A 25,561-nucleotide genomic window follows, 5' to 3' on the forward strand; every position below is an offset into this window, starting at 1 on the left:
TTGCGATATAAAAATGTATTCTATATTCAGTAATGCACTCTGACTTGTACAGTCTTACAATGCTATGGTCCCCCTAGGCCTTTTGTAACACACATTGACTGTAGGTTTGACCCTCGGAAAGCCATGGAAAACTGAATTACAATAGAATAAACCTCCCCTCACTGCCAGCAGCCCCGATCCTACTTGTGTAAAGGCAGCACCAGTACACCTCCTGTTAGGAAATCAGAGGATCCCTGGCGCAGCGCGGGAGGGGCAGGGGATCCGATCCCACCCACAGAAGAAAAGGCGCTCGCTCTGCTTCTCTTTCCAGTGGGGGATGGGAGGACGCAGTGCTTGGGCTCCCAGAGCCGATGGCCTGCTCAAGCCTCCCTGCGCCGCTCTCTCACCTCCATATTGATAAAAAGAATATTTCTAAACAGCAGACACCACAAATAACACCTTAAAATTAAAACTAGAGTTTAATAAAATGTGATAATTTTAATACAATCGGATATACCATCCTTCTCAACAAATCTCACACCCGCTCTTTCCCCCTCCCTCATATACTTGCTCTCACTCACACATGATCTCCCTCTCCTTCACTTATCTGACCCATCTAATGTGTGGCTCCTGTGGTTCTGGGAATAGGTCCCACTGGGTACCACAGGATCCATACAATAGCAAAAAAAAAAAAAACAACCCAGGAACACCAGCAATTCACACACCCAGGCTCTCACACACACCCTTTCTCTATTTCTCTCTCTGTTTCTCACATACACACACACTGGTGCTCTCTCTCTCTCTCACACACACACATATATACAGGCTCTCAATATGCACACACACCCAGGCTCTCACACACACCCTTTCTCTATTTCTCTCTCTGTTTCTCACATACACACACACTGGTGCTCTCTCTCTCTCTCACACACACACATATATACAGGCTCTCAATATGCACACACACCCAGGCTCTCACACACACCCTTTCGCTATTTCTCTCTCTGTTTCTCACATGCACACACACTGGTGCGCTCTCTCTCTCTCTCTCTCACACACACACACACACACACACACACATATATATATATATATATATATATATATATATATATACATACAGGCTCTCAATATGCACACGCACGCAGGCTCACATGTACACTCTCCAGGCCTGGCCTCTTCTCCGGCTGCCACGAGATGCACTGGCCGTCTGCCGAGCCTCTCCTGATCTTCAGATGCTATGGGATGGGCTCTGTAGCAGCTTGCCAGGTCATAGCTTGGGTGGCAGCAAGAGTCACATTTAATCCTCCTTCTGCAGGTCCCATCTCACAGTAAGAGCTGTGAGATGGGACCTGCAACAGCAGGAGATGAGGTTCACTTAAACAAAACTCCTGCAGCTGGCTGGAGGGATTTAGTGAGGTATAGCACCAGTGATCTGATAGGGCAGGGGTTTGGTTTATCCCTGCCTGATGCAACCTACTCTGCAAACAGAAGGAAAAACGCATCCTATCTAGCAATCTAAATACATGTACAAGATAAATCTAGGGGAACAGGAACAGAAACTTTGCTTTAGTCTCTTGGAAAGCCAGGGATCAGATAAATATTGCTTTAGCAACACAGGTACAAACTGCCATGCCAATAAATTCTCCTGAATCAAAGAGCGAGGAGGAGTGGGTTAGGGAGGTCAGACTGAGTGAGGATTTTTTTGGATGAAGGCAAAATAAAAGGCAGGGAATCTGGGAGACCCATAGACCCCTAGAATCTTTGAGATGTGATCTGAGCACATTTGTAATGATTCATGGCTAGAAAGGAGAAATTACTACTTACCTGATAATTTCCTTTCCTCTGGTAAGGCAGGGTCAATCCCCACCAGTGGGTTATGCACCTCTGCCAGCAAATGGAGACAGAGCAAAATCTGACATCATGGATATATAGTCTCACCCCAACATCAGCCCACCAGTATTCTCTGAACTGAAAAAGCCAAAATGTGGACAAAACTGATTATACTTGATCATTATTATCAACAGCCAACCATTCATGTTTCTCAACCAGCAGGAATACTGAGCTCAGCCAAAAGAAGGAACATATCTAGCAAACTAAGGGCTAGAAAAGCGACTTACCAGTTTTTAACAAAGAGCATAGCACGCCCAAAGAAAGGCTAACCACAAATTAAAACATCGGCAGCCAAGGGCAGGTCAGGGATTGACCTGCCCTTACTAGAGGAAAGGAAATTATCAGGTAAGTTCTCCTTCCTCAGTGTTCAGGCAGATCAGTCCCCACGAGTGGAATGTTCCAAAGCTAATCTCGAAAAGGGCAGGAGGCTGCCAGTGGTCCAGTCACTACCACCCACGCAAATGTGGCGTCCTTCCTAATCCTAATATCCAAGCAATAATGCTTGGAGAAGGCATGCAAAGATGACTATATCACCGCTCTGCAAATTTCAGCAGGCAGCATCAAACGACATTCTGCCCATCATACTGCCTGAGCCCTCATGGAATGCAGTCTAATCTGTTTCGGTAATGCAACCTCAGCAGCCACATAGACTGCCATAATGACTCCCTTACATTGCCTGCATCACCGTTGCTCCCTGCTTACTTCCACCATGGAGCACAAATAGGCAATAGGACTTCCGAACAATCTTCGTCATCTCCAAATACCGCAGTAAATGACACTTGATGTCCAAGGAATGCAAAACATAGTACTCAGCTTCATTTCTGTCCCTCTCCAAGGCAGGCAGAGAAATGGACTGATTCAAATGAAACTCAAACTACTTTTGGCAAAAATGAGGGCACAGTCTTAAGTTGAACCACACCCGGAGTTATACGGAGAAAAGGCTCATGGAAGGAAGGAGCCTGTAGCTCAGAGACATGATGTGCTGAACAGATTGATACCAGAAAGATGGTCTTCAAGGTAAGTAGCCACAAGGAAAGAATACACAGTGGTCGAAAATTTGGAGCTGCCAAAACCTTGAGAACCAAGTTAAGGTCTCACAGAGGCACCAGAAGCCACAAAGGGGGACGAAGATGCTTAATTCCTTACCAGAAACTGGACATGTCTGGATGTGAAGACAAAGGCCCTCAATTGACTCTCCCCCATTCAAGCCAAGGCTGCAACTTGAACCTTCAAGGTGTTAAGGGCCAAACCCTTAAGCAAGCTGTCCTGTAAAAATTCCAAAATCAAAGGAATATCCACCTTCAGCGACTGAGAACCTTGCTCAGAACACCAGGCCTCAAAGACCTTCCAAACTCTAACATAGGCTAGAGAAGTAGAACATTTCCAGTCCCAAGGAAGAGTGGAAATTACCACAGGCAAAAAACCCTGCTTCGACAACCAAGCCCTTTCAATGGCCAAAACGTAAGACAGAATCGACCCAAATCCTCGTGCAGAATGGGCCCCTGACATAACAGATCCATCCAAGACGGTAGCCTAAAGGGACTGCCCACCAGAAGTCTCTGCAGATTGGCATACCACAGCCTTCAAAGCTCAATGCAGAGCCACTAAAAGGATGGTGTTGGTTTGACTTGTAATCTTCTGGAGCTGCCTGCTTATCAGAAGCCAGGATGGAAACACATACAGAAGGGTACCGCATGGCCATTCCTGATATAAGAGTATTGATGTACATTGCTTTTGGGTCCCACCTTCAACCGAAGAAGCATAGAACCTTTGCGTTGTTGAAAATCACCAACAGGTCTAGATCCAGTAGGCCTCAGCAGTTCACCAGGAGCTGAAAGGCCTCATCCACTAGTTCCCATTCTCCTGGGTCCAAGTTTCTCCTGCTGAGGAAATCAGCTCTGATATTGTCCTTTCCAGCAATCTGAGAGTGGGAGATGCTGCTCCGCCCATACCATAAGACCCCAGTCCTGAAGGCTCACATCTGTCATGAGTACCAACCAATCTGATGTTGTCAGGGAAATTCCTTTCCCGAGATGATCCATGTGTAACCACCATACCAACTGGGATCTCACCTCTAATGGAAGGATCAACCTCACCGCATAGTTCTGTGACTGTGGACTCCATCAGGAGAGCAAAGCACGTTGAAGAAGGCGCATATGTGCCCTCACCCAGGGAACCACTTCTAATGCATCAGCCATCAACCCCAGGACCAGTAGATAAGACCATATAGTCGGACGACCAGAGTTCCACAGGGATCGAACTCGCAGCATCAACGTGTGGATCCAAACTCCAGCAGAAATACTCTGCACTGCCTTGTATCGAATTAATCCCAGGGTCTGAGAAGGTTGCAAATTGCACTTGGCCATATTCATCACCCAGCCTAGTTCCCATAGCAAGGAAACCAACCTGTGGGAGTCCAAGTAGAAGAGCGTTACAGTAATCAATTTTTGAAAAAATTATAGATTGGAGTATAGTACAAAAATCGGAGAAGTAGAGAAGGGGTTTGAGTTTTTTGAGAGTTTGGAGTTTGAAGTAGCAGCTGCTGAGGATAGATTTGATATATGGTTTGAAGGTTAGTTGATTATCAAGGATAACACCGAGGTTTCTTGTGTCAGAGAGGAAGTTGGGGGGGTGGGGAGTGGAGGGAATGGGTATGGATGCATGTTTAGAGGAGATGAGGAGGAGTTCAGTTTTTTGCGGATTGAGGGCTAGGTGCATGTCAGTGAGGAGCTGGTTTATGGAGGTGAGAATGGTGCTCCAGTTTTGGAGAGATGCAAAGAAATTCTACAGCATAAATGTCCCGAATCACTTCAAGTATTATGAGAGTGGATCCTTGGACCGGTGGAAGTGGGAGCCAATGGGGAGGAGCCCCAGAGGTACTCTTCCTACAGCAGGCGAGGCTAGAGGGGACCTGAGACCCCGCATGGGCTTCACCACTACCAGCTCTCATTCCCTGCAGGTTGAGCCCTTGGGTACCGGGGCCGGCTGGACTTACGTGGGGTCTCAGGCAGGTGATGAATCTCGTAGTCAAGCAGGCAAGGGTCTTGGCAGGTGGCATAGCTTGTAGTCAGGCAGGCAAAGGTCCAGGAAATGGAGTAGACAAAAGACAGGAACCAGGAACAAGGCAACAGGAATTCCTCACAGGAACAGGAGCCAGGAGTAGCCAAGGCAAAGTCTGTGGAACAAGCTTTGCCTTAAATAGTTGCAACTTATACCTCAAAACTGCCCAGATGATGTAACTCTTAACATATAATCACCAACAAATTGGAAACTTCGTTTTTTTAGATTTTGAAACCAGACCTCATATATTATATAGGAGAGCTTTTAAATTGTGTCGAATTACTCTCACTGGTATTAAATGCCTGTTTACTACATGAATATCTTCATATGTAATTATTCAATATTTATAATCATTGGTCTTGGTTGCACATTTTTTAAAATTATATTTAGTGGTTAACACTTATCCTTTTAAGATGAGCGATAAAAACGCTGAAGGAGCACTCATGTTTTTTGTCAGCCTGCCCGACACGGCTCGTGATTCTTAAATGCTTCGTCAGGGGCAATATGTGAACTCTTTTTTGCTTCTGCGAAAAAAGATAACAAAATGTTTAAATATGCTGATTGATAAAGCAAATTTTTACCCATTACTAAATATACATACGCTCCAAACTTCTATGTTATCACTCATTCCATTCTTTCAGCGTTTCCCAAAACGATGCTCCATGTTATTTCTCCGAGGCAGTTTTAAACCAGCCTTCGGATGTGACGGCAGCCAATGATTACTCTCCCATCCCTGCATAGCCAATGGTATAACATTCAATGTTTCTGATGTCATATCAACGTTGCCCAATCCACTGCATCATTCATGCCCAAAGGACTTTGAGCGGATAATTTGAAAATCCATTTTTGCTCGAAAAAATTCAACTTTGTTTGAATATCTCTTTCATGACTTGAACATCCCAATTGGAAATAGGACCAAAAGGTTACTAAGAGTAACAGAAGTATGAGAGAGAAAAAAAAAAAGTGCATAGCTTGCTGGGCAGACTGGATGGGCCTTTTGATCTTCTTCTGCCATCATTTCTGTTTCTATGTTTCTATGATCTAATACCGTCCATTTCAAATGATGGAACTGATGAGCATTTTGAACACAGCGTTTTACCATCGGAGCTTCCATATTAAGCGTATTTATCCTACTACAGTGCTCTCTTAGACGGATCTTGACTTGTCTACTTGTTCGTCCTACATAAATGGAAGGACAGGGTCACTGAATTAAATATACTACATTGGTAGATTTACAATTAGTTATAGTTCTTTTTTTATATTGTATTGCTGTACTAGGATGTTTCCAGACTGTTCCAGTCATAGATTGAATACACATATATCATTCTCCACATATATCATGAAATCTTTCCAATGTTTCAGGGTCCCATACGCGAGTCTCTGCATGGACCACATAATCCTTTATGTTTTTGCCTTAAATAGTTGCAAGGCTGGGAGGAGGAGTCCTGACCCCTCCCATGTTGCCCCCTGAAAAGTGGTCAGGTGACGCATGTGCGCGCCTGGGAAGCTGGGAGTAGGAAGCAGGCCCGAGCAGGCGCTGGCACTTGTCTGGGCCCTCAATGCCTCAGTGCCCTTGATTCAGTCAGTGTCACGGTATCATGGCCACCACAGCACTGAGTAGAGCGAGGGTACCGAGGCATCGAGTACACCGAAGGTTTGCGCCAGAACCCAGTCTAATCTCCCCTCCAGGAGGGAGAGGGAAGCAGCAGGATCGGGGCCACCCAATCCCGAAAGACTTAGCAACCAATTAGTTTGTCAGGGGAAGTGGAGATGAAGCTAAGAAGCCCATGGTATCTCTCCGTATACCTGCAGGGAGAAATACTGCCTTAGTTTTTCTCATTTTCTAGGTTACCCAAAGGGCTTTCCTGCTCCCCTTGCTATCCTGTAATAGGATAGATGAACCAGTTCTGGCAGGTGCTCTTGAGTGAGCTTCAGGCCTATTTTATCTCCCTGCTGGGAATCTTTAGGCTACAGGTTGGTTTCTGGGATCATTCTCATTCCCTGAAACCCTTGAAGCTGTCCTGAGCAGTCAGCTAGTTTGATGCTTCAGCACCTAGTGTCTGTCCTAGGCCCTGCCACGGTTTACTGCTTATATTCAAGCATGACTCTTTGTGCCGTCCCTCTCCCGGCTTCTACAGCTTCTCTCCCCTCCTCTGCTGGGGCTCACGCGATCGGCGCAGCCCTCTCGGGGCAAGAGCCCGCTCACCTTCCACGGTGAACCGTGCAGAGGAGGAGCAAGCGGGAACTCCAAACTAACAAATAAATAAAACAAAAAAAAAAAAGAAGAGGAAGGCCCGACGCCATGAAGCGAAACCTCCGACGCCACTCGGTGAGTTAACCGCGCCCCCCTGAGAGGCTTTAGGCCTATCAGAGGGCACTCTGAAGCCCTTTAAAATTGAGATCCTCCCGGCGGCGTCGCGCATCCAAAGGAGCACGACCTAAGGGGCCTGCCCCTTAGCGCGCCCCTTGGAGTGCCCCAGGCCCAAGGCAATCTCGCAATCAGCCATTATTTCGCCATCTATATGAGAAATCCTTCTGGTGCAGCCGCGCCTGTGCAGCCCATATACTGACTTTCTGTCCGCAGAACGCTAGTAGCCCTATCTCCTACCCTGAACCGTTTGTGAGTCCCGGGTCGGGACTTCACCCCTAGAGGCTACCAGACGCGCTCCAGCCCGGCCCTCAGAGGGCCAATTACATTCACCCCTCTAGTCTCATCAGTCCAACCTCCAGTACTCACCTAACCCACCTCCAGCTTTCTTCCAACCAGTCTCCAGCACCAATCCGATCTGTCTCCAGCACTCATCCAATCTTCATCAAATATCCAGCCAACCAATTTTCAGAAATCATCCAATCTTCATCCAGCACTCATCCAACCAATCTCCAACCTCCATCAAACTAATCTCCAGCACTCTTGCTACCAACCTCAAACATTCAGCAAACTTCATCATCCTGCACTCATCAACCTCATCAACCTATCCCAGAAATTAAGACTCGGGGTTCCAATAACCAGCTCACAGGTTACATCAGTCCTCAATATACTCCATCTTACATCAAGACACTCCTAACATTCTTCCAGACGACTCCAACATTCATCCATATGCCTCCAGCAAGCATCGAGATGCTTCCAGCAATCATCCAGACGACCCCAGCACCCACTCAGATGACTCCAGCACTCATCCAGTCGACTCCAGCACTCAGACGACACTACCAACATTCATTTAGACTTCTCCAGCATTCATCCAGACGCCTCCAGCATCCATTCAGACTCCCCCAGCTTTTCATCCAGACTTCTCCAACATTCCTTCAGACTTCCCCAGCACTCATCCAGATTTTATTCTTCATGCACACTTTTGCTATCCCGATCATTTACAACCAAAGGAGAAACTCCGTAAAAAACCACAGCAATTCCAACTTCATTCAAAAAAGAATTATTCCAATCATGACATCACCACTGAACCAACTACTGGGCCTCACGCTACTCTCCTTAACCCTGATCAATGCACAATCACTCTCGAAAAAAACGCATCTCCTCTACGACTATCTAACAGAATCAAATCCGGACTGCTGCGCAATTACCGAAACTTGGCTGAAACCTGAAGACACGGTCCTAATCAACCAACTCCCTACACATGCCTACGACATCTTCTCTATCCCCAGATTCAAAAAAAGAGGCGGCGGTCTATTATTAACCACAAAAAAAGAGCTAGGGCTATCTCTACAGGCTACAAACTCATCTACCTCTCTCGAATTCGCAACATTCAAATCTAAACACCTTCAAATCTGCCTTACCTATGCCCCTCCAGGAAGCCTAGAATCAGACCCGTCTCCTTTAATTGAACTCTTAGCCAAACACATTAACACAGATACCCCTGCTATAATAATGGGAGATTTCAACCTCCACATGGATAAAACCCCTCAATCCTCCAGTTGTGAAACCTTTTTCACCACGCTTCAGTATATGGGTTTCAAACAAATTATTAAAGATCCGACGCACAAAGCGGGACACACACTGGATTTAATTTTCATAAATGATAGCCTTACCACGGCCTCATCTACGACTTGCTCCCCAGTCCCCTGGTCGGACCATAGATTGATCTCTACAACTCTCAAGCTCATCCAACCCATCCCCCTACCATTACAAAAGACCACAGTCCAATTCAGGAAGTTATGCAACCCAGAAACCCTTAGCCCACAACTATCCACTGCATTAGACAAACTAGACCTCACGGATGCCAATTCAGCCACATCCACCTGGATCAAAATAACTAAGAACGTAGCAGACCTTATGTGCCCTTTATCTACTAAAGCCCTCCACTCTAATTCGAACAACAGGAAACCCTGGTACACCCCTCAACTTAAAACCTTGAAACAAGAACTTAGAAGATTCGAACATGCATGGTGAAAAAATCCTTCCCCATCAAACCTGGGAGCTTACAAATCCTCATGCACCACTACCGGATATCCATCCTCCAAACAAAGAGGGATTTTTTCTCACAGAAAATACACCACTTCATCTTCGATCCTAAAGCTTTATTCTCACTCGTCTCTCACCAAATCGTCCCCCACGACCATCCTGGACGATCAAGCAGCCAGCAAAGCCTCAGAGTTAGCCACATATTTCAAGAAAAAAATCACTGATTTGATCAGACCTTTAAATGCCAATAACGTTCTTCTTCCACCACCAGCCCAACCCGTGAATTAAAAGAAATGGCTCATTTTATTGTCCCCTCCATAGCAGCAATTATTAACAAATCTCTTGAAGAAGGTGTACTTCCTACAAAACTAAAAATTGCAACAATCACTCCAATTCTAAAAAAAAAGAACCTAGACCCAGTCGATCTGAATAACTACCGTCCTATTTCGAACCTTCCCCTTCTTGCAAAAATGATAGAGAAAGCTGCACTGATACAGCTGAATGAACACCTGAAAAGCAACAAAATACTACACAATTCTCAGCATGGTTTCAGAAAAAATCGCAGTACAGAAACCCTACTACTAAATCTATCAAACAAATTAATAAGAGGATTTGACAATAAACTCAGCCACCTACTAATTCTATTAGATCTCTCCGTGGCGTTTGACACCATAGACCACAAAAGACTGATATCCAGACTTGCAAACATAGGTCTGTCAGGAAAAACTCTTGACTGGTTCACCTCATTTCTAAAAGACAGGTTCTTCAAAGTAACCGTTAACAACAATTCTTCTGACCCCCTCCCCCTTGAAACTGGGGTTCCGCAAGGTTCCGCCCTCTCGGCCACCCTCTTTAATATCTATCTACTACCACTCTGCCAACTTATCTCAAGTCTTGGCGTTACATACTACATGTACGCCGATGACATTCAACTCATTCCTATAACCTCAACAATCGAAGACGCCCTGAGTCGTACAGCTAACCACCTCATCGCTATCAGAAACATGCTGAACCAACTAAAACTATGCCTCAACATGACCAAAACCGAGTGCATCCTCATTGAAAGGAACAACACTGACCAAATTACCCCACTGCCACCCTTACAAATCGACAACACTGACATCCAACTGAAGAACAATACTAAAGACCTCGGTATCTGGATCGACAACAAACTAAACCACAAAAAGAACATCGCAACAAAAACTAAAGACAGATTTTACAAATTACACATACTGAAACACCTAAAACCGCTCTTACACCAACAAGAATTCAGAACAGTCCTACAATCTCTTATTTTCAACAGTATCGATTACTGTAACTCGCTCCTGATTGGTCTTCCCAAATCGGTCTTAAAGCCTCTTCAACTCTTGCAGAATGCTGCAGCCAGGGTCTTAACCGGCAAGAAAAAAACAGACCACATCTCCCCGGTTCTGAGAAGTCTCCACTGGCTTCCAGTTGAACAACGAATCAAGTTCAAGACTTTAACTATCCTACACAATGCCATCTACAGAACAGAGAACAACGCCCTTGATAACATGATCCAGCTACACAATCCACAACGAACAAGAAAAACCAGCAAATCACACCTAACAATACCCCCTCTCCCTTCAGCTAAGCTCTCCAACACTAGGAATAGAGCCTTCTCCATTGCGGGACCATTGCGGGACCAGACTACCTAATCATGATCAATGACTCCAAATCATTCAAAAAGGAGCTCAAGACCTGGCTCTTCAGGCAATCATTCACAGCTGGTGTTGGCTAAGCTGTCCGCCCACACTCCGAAACCCGAAGCCCGAAGCCGAATGCAAGTTTATATGCAACTCGTGCTCCCATACGCGCTGATTCCATGTCTGTACACCGTATCACCTAATTAATCCCTGTTTGTAAAATGCCTGTTATCAGTTGATGTTTCTATTATTATTATTTTACATTATTTTACATATTCCCTTTTTCACGTTGACTGTACATAGAAAAATGTTGTGCGTTAATGTTCTCAATTATATTTTTCTCCTGTAATAAGTTGTTTAAAATGTAAACTGGAGTGAAGGCAGCTTGCTATACCTTGGTATATAAACTCTTCTAAATAAAACAAATAAATAAATAAATCATTTCCTGGCGTGTAGCCAGATGGACTCAGAACAAATGGGGATAGTATCCGTGTGCTAGCAGTTGGAGACGGATCTGACGTCAGCACGGGGGCGTATATATCCCCACAGGAAGCGTAGCTGTTCAGTAATTTCCGTCTCCAAAGCAGTTTGGAGTGCCTGCACGCTAGTTGAGCGTGCTTTCCAAGACTACTTTAATTTTTCTCTTTTCTTATCATTCTAGATTCTTCTTTGTTTTTCCTGTCTATTCAACTTAGAGCCCCGTGCTCCTGCGGTAGATACCCAAGGGTTCCTCCCGCAGCGGGCTCCCGGGGTGATTGCCGTGCTCCCCCGGTGGGAAAGTCCTCGGTCCTGCCGAAGCGCAGCAGTGACGCAGTCCCCGGACGCAGTCCGCATGAGGTATACGAGGCCCTCGGTCCCGGCGTGGACGAGGTAGCGGGTGCATTTCCTCAATTGCAGTGGTGAGGTGATCCCTTCCCCCGCAGCCGGAGACCGCCTGTGTTCCAGCCGGGAAGCGCCGAAGCTGGTAAGGAGTACATCTCTTCCTACGGGTCTCCAAAGCGCAGAGGATCGGCGGCGTGGCACGCCGTGGAGGACGCCCTTGTGGGGCCTTGCTCAGGTACTCCGCGCCCGTAATAGGCGCGGCTTTCTTCCTCCTTGGCTTTGTTTCGGTGTATTGCTGAGCGACTATGTTGTAAGCCTATTGAATGACCGCCTATTGAATGCAAATTGAGCGCATATTGCTGACCGCTTATTACTGAAAGCTTATTGAATGCCTATTGAGAGCATATTGCTGACCGCCTATTACTGCAAGCTTATTGAATGCCTATTGAAAGCATATTGCTGACCGCTTATTACTGACAGGTTATTGAATGCCTATTGAGAGCATTTTGCTGACCGCTTCTTGCTGAAAGCTTATTGAATGCCTATTGAGAGCATATTGCTGGCCGCTTATTACTGAAAGCTTATTGAATGCCAATTGAGAGCATATTGCTGACCGCTTATTACTGCAAGCTTATTGAATGCCAATTGAGAGCATATTGCTGACCGCTTATTACTGCAAGCTTATTGAATGCCAATTGAGAGCATATTGCTGACCGCTTATTACTGCAAGCTTATTGAATGCCAATTGAGAGCATATTGCTGACCGCTTATTACTGCAAGCTTATTGAATGCCTATTGAGAGCATATTGCTGGCCGCTTATTGCTGAAAGCCTATTGAGTGCACATTAAGCGCTTATTGCTGCCGCATATTCTTGTTGAGCGCCTGTTGTATTAAGCGCCTATTGCTGCCGCATATTCTTGTTGAGCGCCTGTTGTATTAAGCGCCTATTGCTGCCGCATATTTTTATTGAGCGCCGGTTGTATTACGCGCCTAGTGCTGCCGCATATAATTATTGAGCGCCTGTTGTATTAAGTGCCTATTGCTGCCGCATATTATTATTGAGCGCCGGTTGCATTAAGCGCCTAGTGCTGCCGCATATTATTATTGAGCGCCTGTTGTATTAAGCGCCTATTGCTGCCGCATATTATTATTGAGCGCCGGTTGCATTAAGCGCCTAGTGCTGCCGCATATTGTTATTTAGCGCCTATTGTTCAATGGATCAGAACACTGCAGAGTCTTCAGCGACGGCGCCGCCTGCTTCCGGCATTGCAGCCCTTGGCCTCTGCTCTGCATGCCACCTTAGGGCCACGCGCAGGGATGAGCCAGATTCTCTGTGTGCCCAATGTGAGGGGGCCGTGCGACCCTCGGGCCAGGACCTGTCTCAACCACGATTTGTGGACAGTTCCCCAGGGGCTACCCCGGAGTTAGGGGGCAGTCTCGACCAATCAGGCATCCCGGGGGAGCTTGTACCCCGGTGATTAGAGGCTGCTTCCATTTCCTGGGTGGATCTCTTTAAGGGAATTCATGCTTTTGTACAGATGCAAACGGCTGCCCATCCAGGCCCTGCGGTTCCTGCTGTTCCTGTAGTTCCTGCGGTGGCTGCGCCTGCGGCGGCTGCGGCGGTAGCAGCTCCTGCGGATCCTGTTCCTGAACCATCACAACCTTATCGCGAGCGGGACTTCCCACCGATGGATAGCCCGGATCAGTCAGACCAGGGGGTCTCGCAGGACGAGTCCGAACTCCCGGACGAGGGGGACCTCCCTCCAGGGACTGAGCCATATCGAACCATGAGGCGGTTCTTCCCTAAGGAGGATCTCTCCGACCTGGTGTCTCAGTGTCTGGCTGAATTAGATATTACAGGTCCCAGCGCTTCGGTACCTTCTGCGCAGAACCCCCTGCTGGAAGGTCTTCGTCCTACGGCCCGCCATTTTCCATTCTTACAGGCGGCGCAACAACTGATCGATTTAGAATGGGCGGCGCCAGCGGCCGCCTTCAAAGGGGGTCGGGCTCTGAAGAGCATGTACCCATTGGCACCGGCTATCCAGGACCTGCTGGCGTGCCCTTAGGTGGACGCCTTGATTAGCGCTGTGGTCAAGCGCGCTACCATTCCGGTTGAAGGGGGGACGGCCCTCAGGGAGCCGCATGATCGGCGACTGGACGCCATTCTGTGTCAGGCCTTTGAGGTGGCAGCTTTATCTTTACGGATCGCCACCTGCTGCACGGTGGTGACGCGTGCCTGTTTGTCACAGGTTAGAAACAACGCTCCAGCGGCGGACATGGAATCCGCTCTTTTGTTCCTTACAGATGCGGCATCTGACCTGGTCCGGACAACAGCTAAAGGGATTTCATCCTCCGTAGCCGCCAGGAGACAGCTCTGGATCCGAAGATGGTCGGCTGATGCGCCTTCTAAAACACGCCTCACCAGATTACCCTTTAAGGGCTCTTTTCTATTTGGCAGCGACCTTGATAAACTGGCCAGTGCATGGGGCGCCTCTCCAGTGCCCAGATTGCCGGAAGATCGGTTCCGAAGGGGCCAGCGAGCCTTTCCGAGGCCCTCCAGGGGCAGGAGTTCCCAGCGTTTCGTTCCTTACAGGGGTCGCTACCAAGCACCACGTCCTCTGGCCAGGAATCAGTCCTTTCGGACCAAGCAGCGCAAGAGGGGAGCGGGCCCGGGCGCGGGGCCCAGCCGCGCCTCCCAATGAGAATCCGCCGATTCATCTGGGGGACGGAGCCATAGGGGGCAGGTTGACCCTCTTCTACCCCAGATGGGTCGAGATTACATCGGACCAGTGGGTTCTCGCCGTTATATTATCTGGACTTTCATCATCTCCCTCCGGACAAGTTTGTGGAATCTTTGTGTCCCATACACAAGGCGGCAGCATTGGAAGCTACCCTGGCGAGGCTCCTGTCCTTGAAAGCCATCATCCCAGTACCTGCCTGGGAAGTGAATTCTGGCCATTATTCCATCTATTTCATGGTACCCAAGAAAGGGGGTACCTTTCGGCCTATCCTGGACCTCAAGTCAGTCAATCGATACTTACGGGTCCCGAGGTTTCGCATGGAAACTCTACGCTCCGTCAAGGCCGCAGTACAGCCAGGAGAATTCCTCACGGCATTAGACCTGTCAGAGGCATACCTGCATATCCCGATCCATCCGGATCATCAGCGCTACCTACGCTTCAAGGTTCTAGGCCGCCACTTCCAGTTTCGGGCTCTCCCCTTTGGGTTGGCGACGTCGCCACGGACATTTACCAAGGTGGTAGTAGTGGTAGCGGCGGCGCTCAGGCGGGAAGGAATTCTGGTCCATCCCTACCTAGACGACTGGCTGATCAGGGCGAAGTCTCGAGAGGAGAGCCTTCGGACCACCGACAGAGTGATAGCCCTTCTGGAAAGCCTGGGCTGGGTTATCAACCTCAGCAAGAGTTGCCTACAGCCTTCCCAGTCACTGGAATACCTGGGAGTACAGTTCGACACCCAGGCAGACACGGTCAGTCTCACAATCAAGAGAATGTTGAAACTTCAGCAGCGTATCCAGTATTTGATGGGAGCCAGTCGACCCACAGCCTGGGATTATCTGCAGGTTCTTGGTCTCATGGCATCCACCCTGGAAGTGGTACCTTGGGCGAGGGCCCATATGAGACCTCTACAACACGCCCTGCTCTCTCGCTGGAGCCCCCGTCTGCGGACCTACTCCACGCACCTACCTCTACCAGCCCGAGTGCGGACCCAGTTACGGTGGTGGTTGCAGCCCAACCACATGAGCAGGGGGTCGAAGATGTCCTCACCCACGTGGATCTTGCTCACCACAGATGCCAGCCTGAGCGGCTGGGGCGCACACTGCGAAGAACTCACCACACAAGGGCGGTGGAACAGAGAAGAGTCGGCGTGGAACATCAACCGTCTCGAGGCCCGGGCTGTCCGATTGGCATGCCTTCAGTTTGCCCACAGACTGCAGAACAGAGCTGTCAGAGTGATGTCCGACAATGCCACCACGGTGGCATACATCAATCGTCAGGGCGGAACCAGAAGCCGACAGGTATCTCTGGAGATCGCCCCTCTGATGACTTGGGCAGAGGTGAATCTTCAGGACATCTCTGCCGTCCACATCGCCGGGAAGGACAATACCACAGCAGACTTCCTCAGCAGGGAAAGCCTAAATCCGGGAGAGTGGCAGCTCTCACCCACGGCCTTCCAGATGATTGTGGATCATTGGGGTTTCCGGACATGGATTTACTGGCAGACAAGTCCAATGCTCAAGTACCCAGATACTTCAGCCGCAAGCGCGACACATACTCATACGGAATCGATGCCCTGGTTCTGCCAGGCCTCCAGGGACTCTACTGTACGCCTTTCCTCCGTGGCCTCTGCTAGGCTCTGTCATCTGCAAGATTCAGAGACACCGGGGCCTAGTCCTTCTAGTGGCGCCCGACTGGCCCAGACGACCCTGGTACGCGGACATGAGAAGACTACTGGCAGGGGAGCCCCTTCCCCTGCCTTCTCTCCGGGACCTTCTACATCAAGGTCTCATTCTTCACGAGGATCCGGCTCAATTCTCTCTTACGGTATGGCCCTTGAGAGGGCTAGATTGAAGAAGAGGGGTTACTCGGAGCCCGTGATTGATACCCTCCTCCGAGCTCGCAAGTTTTCCACATCCCTCACATACATCCGGATCTGGAGAGTATTTGACGCATGGTGCGACACTCACGGCACCAATCCCCATGCAACCACAATTCCTATTGTGTTGGATTTCCTGCAGGATGGACTTCAGAAGGGTCTCTCCCTCAGCTCCATCAAGGTTCAGGTGGCTGCGCTGTCTTGCTATGGTCCCAGGAGGGAGGGCAAGACCATCGCCAAGCACCAGGATGTTTCTCGCTTCCTGCAGGGAGTCAAGCATATTCGTCCGCCACTGAAGTGGCCTGTACCTTTGTGGAACCTCAACCTTGTTTTGGATTTCCTCGCGGGATCCACCTTCAGACCCCTTCGGGGCCTGTCTCTTCGTTCTCTCACCTTGAAGATGGTATTCTTGCTGGCTGTATGTTCAGCCCGCCGCATCTCAGAGCTACAAGCATTGTCCTGCCGTGATCCCTTTCTCAGAATCACTCCAGAGGCTATCCATCTTCGTACGGTTCCCTCCTTTCTACCTAAAATGGTTTCCCAGTTTCATCTTAATCAAACCATATCCTTGCCTACCACGGCGGGTCTGAAGAAATCTGAAGAATGGCGTTTGTTACGCCATCTCGACATTGGCAGAGTGCTGCCCAGATATTTGGAGCTTACACAAGACCTACGAAAGACGGACCATCTGTTCGTCCTGTACAGCGGGAAGAAGCTAGGTGAAGCGGCCTCGCGGCCCACCATCGCCCGCTGGATTAAAGAAGTTGTCAGAGCAGCGTACGTAGAGGCCGGGAAGTCTCCGCCTCTACAAGTCAAGGCTCATTCTACCAGAGCACAAGCAGCATCTTGGGCAGAATCCAGGATGCTATCGCCTGCGGAAATCTGTAAAGCGGCGACGTGGTCTTCCCTCCATACCTTTTCCAGGTTCTATCGTCTGGATGTTCAGGCCAAGGAGGACTCGGCATTTGCGAGGACGGTACTACATGGGCCTCAGGCAGCCTCCCGCCCAGGCTGGGAGTAAAGCTTTTGTACATCCCATTTGTTCTGAGTCCATCTGGCTACACGCCAGGAAATGTTGGGATTACTACCTGATAATCCCCTTTTCCTTAGTGTAGACAGATGGACTCAGCATCCCGCCCAGCTGCCTGCGTACATGGGTATCACCGATTCAAGGTAAGCCATGTCATCTGTTTCCATAACAACGTACACTCTACCAGGTGTCCACCCCTTCCGGTTGGGAATGCTGGCAGTCTCCAGCTGCTATCAATCGGTCAGGGGAATCCTGTTTCACTTTTCACTGAGCGTCAGTACACACATCCATAACAGCTTTTGCAAGGAAGATTACTGAACAGCTACGCTTCCTGTGGGGGTATTTATACCCGTGCTGATGTCAGATCCGTCTCCAACTGCTAGCACGCAGATACTATCCCCATTTGTTCTGAGTCCATCTGTCTACACTAAGGAAAAGGGGATTATCAGGTAGTAATCCCAACATTGCTATGTTACCCTGTATCTCACCTTTCACTCCCTCGAGAGCAGGGACAAAGGGAGAGATGAAAAGAAGAAAGCAAGAGGCAGACGAACAAAGCATGACTTGCTTAGACGGACTGGAACCAACAACTTGTGCAATGCTGGCACATTACTGGGTACCATCCAACAGAGTGATAGCAGTTAAATAATGACCTAATGGCACTGCAGGCTATGTGCAGGCAGGTTGGTGATGGCCAGGTACTGTCCAGCAAGGCCACAGGCACCTAGGCAGTTGCATGTTTTGTGTATTGTTTAGATTATTACAGAGCTTGGTGGTAAGAAATGGCAGTTAGAGTGCAGGAGCTGGATGTTGGGCTAACTATGGGAACTTTTTAAGCTCATCTACCCTGGTTGTTAGAATCAATTAGGAAAATAAAAACAAAAATTGACTTGGTTAAGGCGTGATATTCTACAACTTCTCAAGCTTCTACAGCTAGCAGCTAGGATGGATCTTTGCAGAGTTGACAGGAATAACTGGTCAGTCTTGATGGGCCAATTGACCTTTATCTCTATCATCCATTATGCTACTAAGTAGCCATCGCACTGATAGCTCTTGGCCTGTGGCCACAGGCTGCAGCTCCCTCCAGAACCTGGAATGCATGCACCCTGAATCTGGTCATGAGAGGGTACATTTTCAAAGACTTGCATACCTATTATGTATGTAAAGGTTAACTTTCCTAAATGAGCCCTATGTGGCCTAATGAATTTATGTCTGCCTGAAAATATATATATAGTTGCACAGTGCCCTTAATTTTAGCTGAATAGAAACAAGAGATTACCAAAGGCATTTCCAAGGAGTGCACCGAAGTAAATTATGTGCACCGAAGTAAATTAAAAAATTGTACACAGGTAGGCTAAAGCACATGTGGCCGGATTTTAAAAGGCCTATGTGCATAAAATCTGGGCTTAACACACATGGCTGGGCCTTCCGTGCACCGCACAAATTTTCAAAGAGGCCTGGCCAAGAGTGTAAACCCCTGTACGCGCACAAGTGTCGGGCTGGGGGGGTGGTGTCTGGGCGTGGAGGGGCGGGCCTGGACAGCGCCATTGTATGCTGTCCCAGGGAAACGTGTGCCGGCAGTTGGCCAGCGCGCGTAAATTGCTTCTGCTCCCAAGGAGCAGTAAGTAAAAAAATTAGGGGTAGATAGGTAGGGGTTAGGGGTCAGGGTGGAGAGGGAAAATGGAAGGAAGGTTAGCCAAGGGGTAGGGAACTTGGGGAGGCCCGATTGCATCACCGTGCGTACTCTTATAAAGTTCTGCCCCCCTGCACGTATCGCCTGCACATGGATTTTATAAAATGCTTTAAAATCGGGACGTCCATGTTATAAAATCTACCCCATACTCTACAACCTCGTTTTAGATAACGTAAGTATACACATGGGCATAAGTGTACACATAGGAGTTATGACTTCATTTTAGACAGGGAGGGGGCTTATTTCCTTGGAATATAATGTGATTACTTACCGGCATCACTCTGATTTCATTGTATACGATGTTTCATATAACAGTTCATGAGTTGTCTTTCTATGATTGTGCTCCGTATATAGTTTACCATATGTATCACTTAATAAAACAGATTGAACATAAGAGTACACATAGGCTTTATGACTTCATTTTAGACAATATAAGTGTACACATAGGCTTTATGACTTCATTTTAGACAATATAAGTGTACACATACGCTTTATGCCCTCATTTTAGACAATATAAGTGTACACATAGGCTTTATGACTTCATTTTAGACAATATAAGTGTACACATACGCTTTATGCCCTCATTTTAGACAATATACCAGTAACATAGAAACATAGAAATGACGGCAGAAGAAGACCAAACGGCCCATCCAGTCTGCCCAGCAAGCTACGCACTTTATCCATTTTTTTCCCCTTTTTTTTTCTCTCCCACCTGTTACTATTGGCTTCCAGTACCCTCCAGCCCTAATTCACCTCCACCCCACCACCAATTTAGAGATCAGCGTCGTATCTGCATCCAAGTGAACGTCCAGCTCAATTAGGGGTAGCAACTGCTGTAACAAGCAGGCCACACCCTTACCCCATACTCTTACCCACCCCTGTTTTTATTTTTTTGTTTGTTTTTTTTGGAGATAGCAGCCCTCCATCCTTCCGCTCCGTGAAGGTGGAACACCAACTACTGGCCACTGGCATCCCGCTCCGTGAATGCCTCTGGCTACTGCCGCTCCGTGCAGTGTTTGAATGCCTCTGTGGCTACTGCCGCTCCGTGCAGTGTTTGAATGCCTCCTCTTTATTCACGCCCTCTAGACTTGATGGATCCACAGTGTTTATCCCACGCCCCTTTGAAGTCGTTCACAGTTTTAGACTTCACCACTTCCTCCGGAAGGGCATTCCAGGCATCCACCACCCTTTCCGTGAAGAAATACTTCCTGACATTGGTTCTTAGTCTTCCTCCCTGGAGCCTCAGCTCGTGACCTCTGGTTCTGCTGATTTTTTTCTGACGGAAAAGGTTTGTTGTTGTCTTTGGATCATTAAAGTTTTTCAAGTATCTGAAAGTCTGAATCATATCACCTCTGCTCCTCCTTTCCTCCAGGGAGTACATATTTAGATTCTTCAATCTCTCCTCGTACGTCATCCGATGAAGATCCTCCACCTTCCTGGTCGCCCTTCTCTGTACCGCTTCCATCTTGTCCTTGTCTCTTTGTAGATACGGTCTCCAGAACTGAACACAGTACTCCAGGTGAGGCCTCACCAAGGACCTGTACAAGGGGATAATCACTTCCCTTTTCTTACTCGATATTCCTCTCTCTATGCAGCCCAGCATTCTTCTGGCTTTTGCTATCGCCTTGTCGCTTTGTTTCGCAGACTTCATATCGTTAGACACTATCACCCCAAGGTCTCTCTCCTGCTCCGTGCACATCAGCCCTTCTCCCCCCATCGAATACAGTTCATTCGGATTTCCACTCTCCATAAGCATGACTCTGCACTTCTTGGCATTGAATCTCAGCTGCCATATCTTCGACCACTCTTCCAGCTTCCTTAAATCCCGTCTCATTCTCTCCACTCCTTCCGGCGTGTCCACTCTGTTGCAGATCTTAGTGTCATCCGCAAAAAGACAAACCTTACCTTCTATCCCGTCTGCAATGTCGCTCACAAATATATTGAACAGGACCGGTCCCAACACCGATCCTTGTGGTACACCACTTAAAACCTCCCTCTCTTCAGAGAGAGCTCCATTTACCATCACACATTGTCTTCTGTCCGTCAACCAGTTTGCAATCCAGGTCACCACCTCGGCACTCACTCCTAAGCTTCTCATTTTATTCACCAGTCTCCTGTGCGGGACCTTATCAAAAACTTTGCTGAAATCCAAGTAGATGACATCGAGTGCTCTTCCTTGATCCAATTCCTTGGTTACCCAGTCAAAAAAGTCAATCAGATTTGTCTGACAGGATCTTCCCCTGGTGAATCCATGCTGCCTCTGGTCCAGCAATTCTCCCGACTGTAGATAGTTCACTATTCTCTCTTTCAACAGTGACTCCATTACTTTTCCGACCACTGAAGTGAGGCTAACCGGTCTGTAGTTACCAGCCTCCTCTCTGTTCCCACTCTTGTGAAGCGGAACCACCACAGCTCTTCTCCAATCACTCGGCACCACTCCCGTTTCTAGGGATCTATTGAACAGGTCACACAGCGGACCCGCCAGCACATCTCTGAGCTCCCTCAGTATCCTGGGATGAACCTCATCAGGTCCCATGGCTTTGTCTACTTTCAGTTTCCCCAGCTCTTCCCATACATTTTCTACTGTAAATGGAGTTACATCTACTCCACTCCCCTCCAGTATCTTGTTAACTAGGGATGGTCCTTCTCCAGGGTCCTCCTTCGTGAACACAGAACAGAAGTATTCGTTTAATATTTCTGCCATTTCTTCGTCTCTCTCCACACATTGATCCTTTCCACCTTTCAATTTCACTATACCACTTTGAACTTTTCTCTTTTCACTGATGTATCTGAAAAATGTTTTGTCACCTCTCTTTACTTCCTTGGCAATCCTCTCTTCTGCTTGACTTTTTGCTCTCTTGATTAATTTCTTCGTCTCCCTCAGTTCTACCAGATATTCTTCTTTGTGCTCCTCTCTTTGGGATCTTTTGTATTTCTTGAAAGCTGTTCTTTTAGCCTTTATTTTGTCAGCCACCTCCTTTGAGAACCAGATAGGTTTCATTTTTCTTTTGCTTTTCTTTACTTTTCTAACATATAGATTAGTTGACTTGGCAATTGCTCCTTTTAGATTGGTCCACTGCTGATCCACATCTCTCATATTCTCCCAGCCTTTTAGTTCTTCCTCCAGGTACTTCCCCATTTCATCAAAGTTTGTGTTTTTGAACTGCATAACTCGGGTTTTTGTGCTTCTTTTCCGTATCTTTTTTGTGATATTAAACCATACTGTTTGATGATCACTGGTGCTGAGGTGGGCGCCCACCTGGACATCAGAGATGTTATCTCCATTAGTGAGCACTAAGTCAAGTATTGCTCCTTCTCTTGTGGGGGGAGGGCGAAGAAAAGTTCCCTCCGAGGGAAAGTGTACACATAGGGGCAGATTTTTAAAAAGTACGCTGGATTTTATAAGATACGCGCGTAGCCGTGCGTATCTTATAAAATCCGGGGTCGGCGCGCGCAATGGGGTGCACATTTGTGCAACCTGCGCGCGCCGAGCCCATCGCGAGCTGCATGTTCCCTCCGAGGCCGCTCTGATTTCGGAGCGGCCTCGGAGGGAACTTTTCTTCGCCCTCCCCCACCTTCCCCCCCCTTCCCCTACCTAACCCCCCCCCCCCCCCCGATCTAAACCCCCCCCTTACTTTGTCGGCAAAGTTACGCCTCCTGAAAGCAGGCGTAATTTTGCGCGCATCGCCGGCAGCCCCGCTCCGTCCTCCGGTCCCGGGGGCTGGTCCAGAGGCCTCGACCACGCCCCCGGGCCCGCCTCTGAAACGCCGCTTCGTTTCGGGAACGCCCCCGGACACGCCCCCTCCCTCCCCTTTTCGAAAGCCCCGGGACTTGCGAGGGCCCTGCTCACGTAAATCCGGAAGGATTTACGCGCGCGGGCCTTTTAAAATCCGCCCCATAGGCTTTATGACTTCATTTTAGACAATATAAATGTATACATTGGCTTTATGACTTCATTTTAGACAATATAAGTGTACACATATGGGTAGATTTTCAAAGGGGTACGCGCGTACCCCCCGAAAACCTACCCCAAACCCCCCCTGCGCGCGCCGAGCCTATTTTGGATAGGCTCGGCGGCGCGCGCAAGCCCCGGGGCTTGCATGGAGGGGCGTGTTGGAGGGGGGGCGTGCCCAGAGTGACGCGGCGTTTTGGGGACGTGTCGCATGTGACGCAACGTTTAGGGGGCGGTGCCGCGGGCATGGTTTCGGCCCGGGGGTGTTCCGGGGCGTGGCCGCGGCCTCCGGACCAGCCCCCGGGACCGGAACATGGAGCGGGGCAGCCGGCCGGCGTTCGCAAAGTTACGCCGACAAAGGTACGGGGGGGTAGGGAAGGGAAGGTGCGGGGGGGTGGAAGGAAAGTTCCCTCCGAGGCCGTTCCGATTTCGGAGCAGCCTCGGAGGGAATGGAGGCAGGCTGCGCAGCTCGGTACGCGCAGGCTACCGATTTTGGGCAGCCTTGCGCGCGCCGACCCCGGATTTTAACGGATACGCGCGTATCTGTTAAAATGCCGCGTACTCTTGTTCGCGCCTGGTGCGCGAACAAAAGTACGCGCTCGCGCTAATTTATAAAATCCGGCCCATAGGTTTATGACTTCATTTTAGACAATATACCGGTAAGTGTACACATAGGCTTTATGACTTCATTTTAGACAATATAAGTGTACACATAGGCTTTATGACTTCATTTTAGACAATATAAGAGTATACATAAGCTTTATGACTTCATTCTAGACAATATAAGTGTACACATAGGCTTTATGACTTCATTTTAGACAGTAGCTCCTCCATTTGAATGGTTTAGCCACATCCAGGGATGCTACAAGTCAGGATCCAGGTCTGGATGTGGAGAAAGATAGTCTTTCAGGGCCCCTGGCACAGTCAGCCCTATCACTACCAGAGAATCACTGTCCACAATATAAGTGTACATGTGTGCTTTATGCCTTTCTTTTAATGTATGTATACGAATGTACATTTAGCTGCCTAACAAGCCAATATTCATACACAATGTACTTGAGTGCCTTCTCTTTGAATATCAACTAAATTTGTGTGCACTTAAGCGTGCCAGTTAGGTTCCTTACTGCAGATTTACCCTGCAGCGCTGTTGAGCAATAACAGAAACTGTCCCCCACGATTTCAAGAGGGTTCCCTCCCCCGCAACCCCAGCCAGCCCAGGAATGTTAAACTCAGAAACACAATTCACTAAACATCTGTGGGGAGGGGGCAATATTTTCTCTTCATCTACATAGCTCCCTAGTTGCCTAGTGAGAGAGTATGAAATAGTTTAAATTTAGTACCATGATTAAAGGGTCATAAATACATTTTATTGAATCAAGGAAAGAATTATCCAAAGATGTTGTCCATGAGCCTTCGAGACCACACAGAGACATCTACTGAAGGGACCAGGTTGGTCTTGAAAGTTTATGTTTAACACAATATTTGGATGTACTTAGAGTGATTCTAGATTTCGCCAGGAAAACTGCAGTCCTTCAGTTCTGTAATGTGCTGCAGACATTTTCATTTCTCTACCATTTTCTTTGGGTTTCCAGGAATTGTGGTTTGGAGGAAACAACCCACCTGAGAACCTGTGGGGAGCAGCAGCAGTAAACATGCCACACTGGCGAGAAATTTCAGACATGGACTTCAATACTCTTTACAAAACAAAATACCTGCTAGAGCTACCCACCTTGCTGCAGAGCAGTGTCAAAAAGACAGAATCGGAAGAATCATCTACCTCAGAGCAAGACGAGGCAAATCCCACAGACTTCTTCAGCCCAATGGCATGGATATAAACACTATTACAATGTGTGAGCTTTCATCCTGCTACAACAACTGCTGTCAGCCAGAAAAAGAATAAACAGAGAAAAATGGATATCTGGCTCTGTCCCGCTTAATTCTAGGGCACTAGCGCTGCACTAGCAAGCAGTATTAGTAACTGCATAGTTATGATCCCTCCATACTTCTTACAGTAGTATATAAGCAATCTGCATATTTTTTGTCCATGGGCTTAGGAGATTTAGGAAAGTCCATTCGCTCCAATAGAGCCATGTCCATCATGCAATGAGGCCAGGCTGCAAGTGACGGCGTAGCCAAGGGGTCAGTCCAATCAGCAAGTATAGTACGGCAGCCAAGTAGAAAAGCAATCCTGCCAAAGCAATCCTGGGCTCCGATACACTTTGTTGTGAGCACCTGTGGTCCAGCCAGCAGGAGAACAGCAGACATTCATAGAGGGATCTGAATACTTTTAGTGATGAAGGCCATTAGCAGAGTCCAGAAAGTCTCCAGGGACGAGCAAAGAATCAGCCGATGTATCATGGTGCCTTCGGCTTTGGAGCATTTAATACATAGTGAAGAAACTAGGCGATCCATACGAAAGCGGCGCACATAGTCACA

At 48.1% G+C, this 25,561-nt stretch overlaps 1 protein-coding gene across 1 annotated transcript in view; it reads left to right on the forward strand.

Moving 5' to 3' along the window:
• Positions 1 to 25,010, forward strand: part of LOC115093343 (adenylate cyclase type 10-like) — a gene marked incomplete in the record, with an annotated part of 787,628 nt that extends 762,618 nt beyond the window's left edge. The window contains 1 exon segment of the mRNA XM_029604970.1: positions 24,718 to 25,010. Within this exon segment, the coding sequence (XP_029460830.1) occupies positions 24,718 to 24,960 (243 nt within the window).
• Between the last annotated feature and the right edge of the window lie 551 nt (positions 25,011 to 25,561).

The sequence above is a fragment of the Rhinatrema bivittatum genome, chromosome 6 (genome assembly GCF_901001135.1).
Source record: "Rhinatrema bivittatum chromosome 6, aRhiBiv1.1, whole genome shotgun sequence".
Taxonomy (NCBI): domain Eukaryota; kingdom Metazoa; phylum Chordata; class Amphibia; order Gymnophiona; family Rhinatrematidae; genus Rhinatrema; species Rhinatrema bivittatum.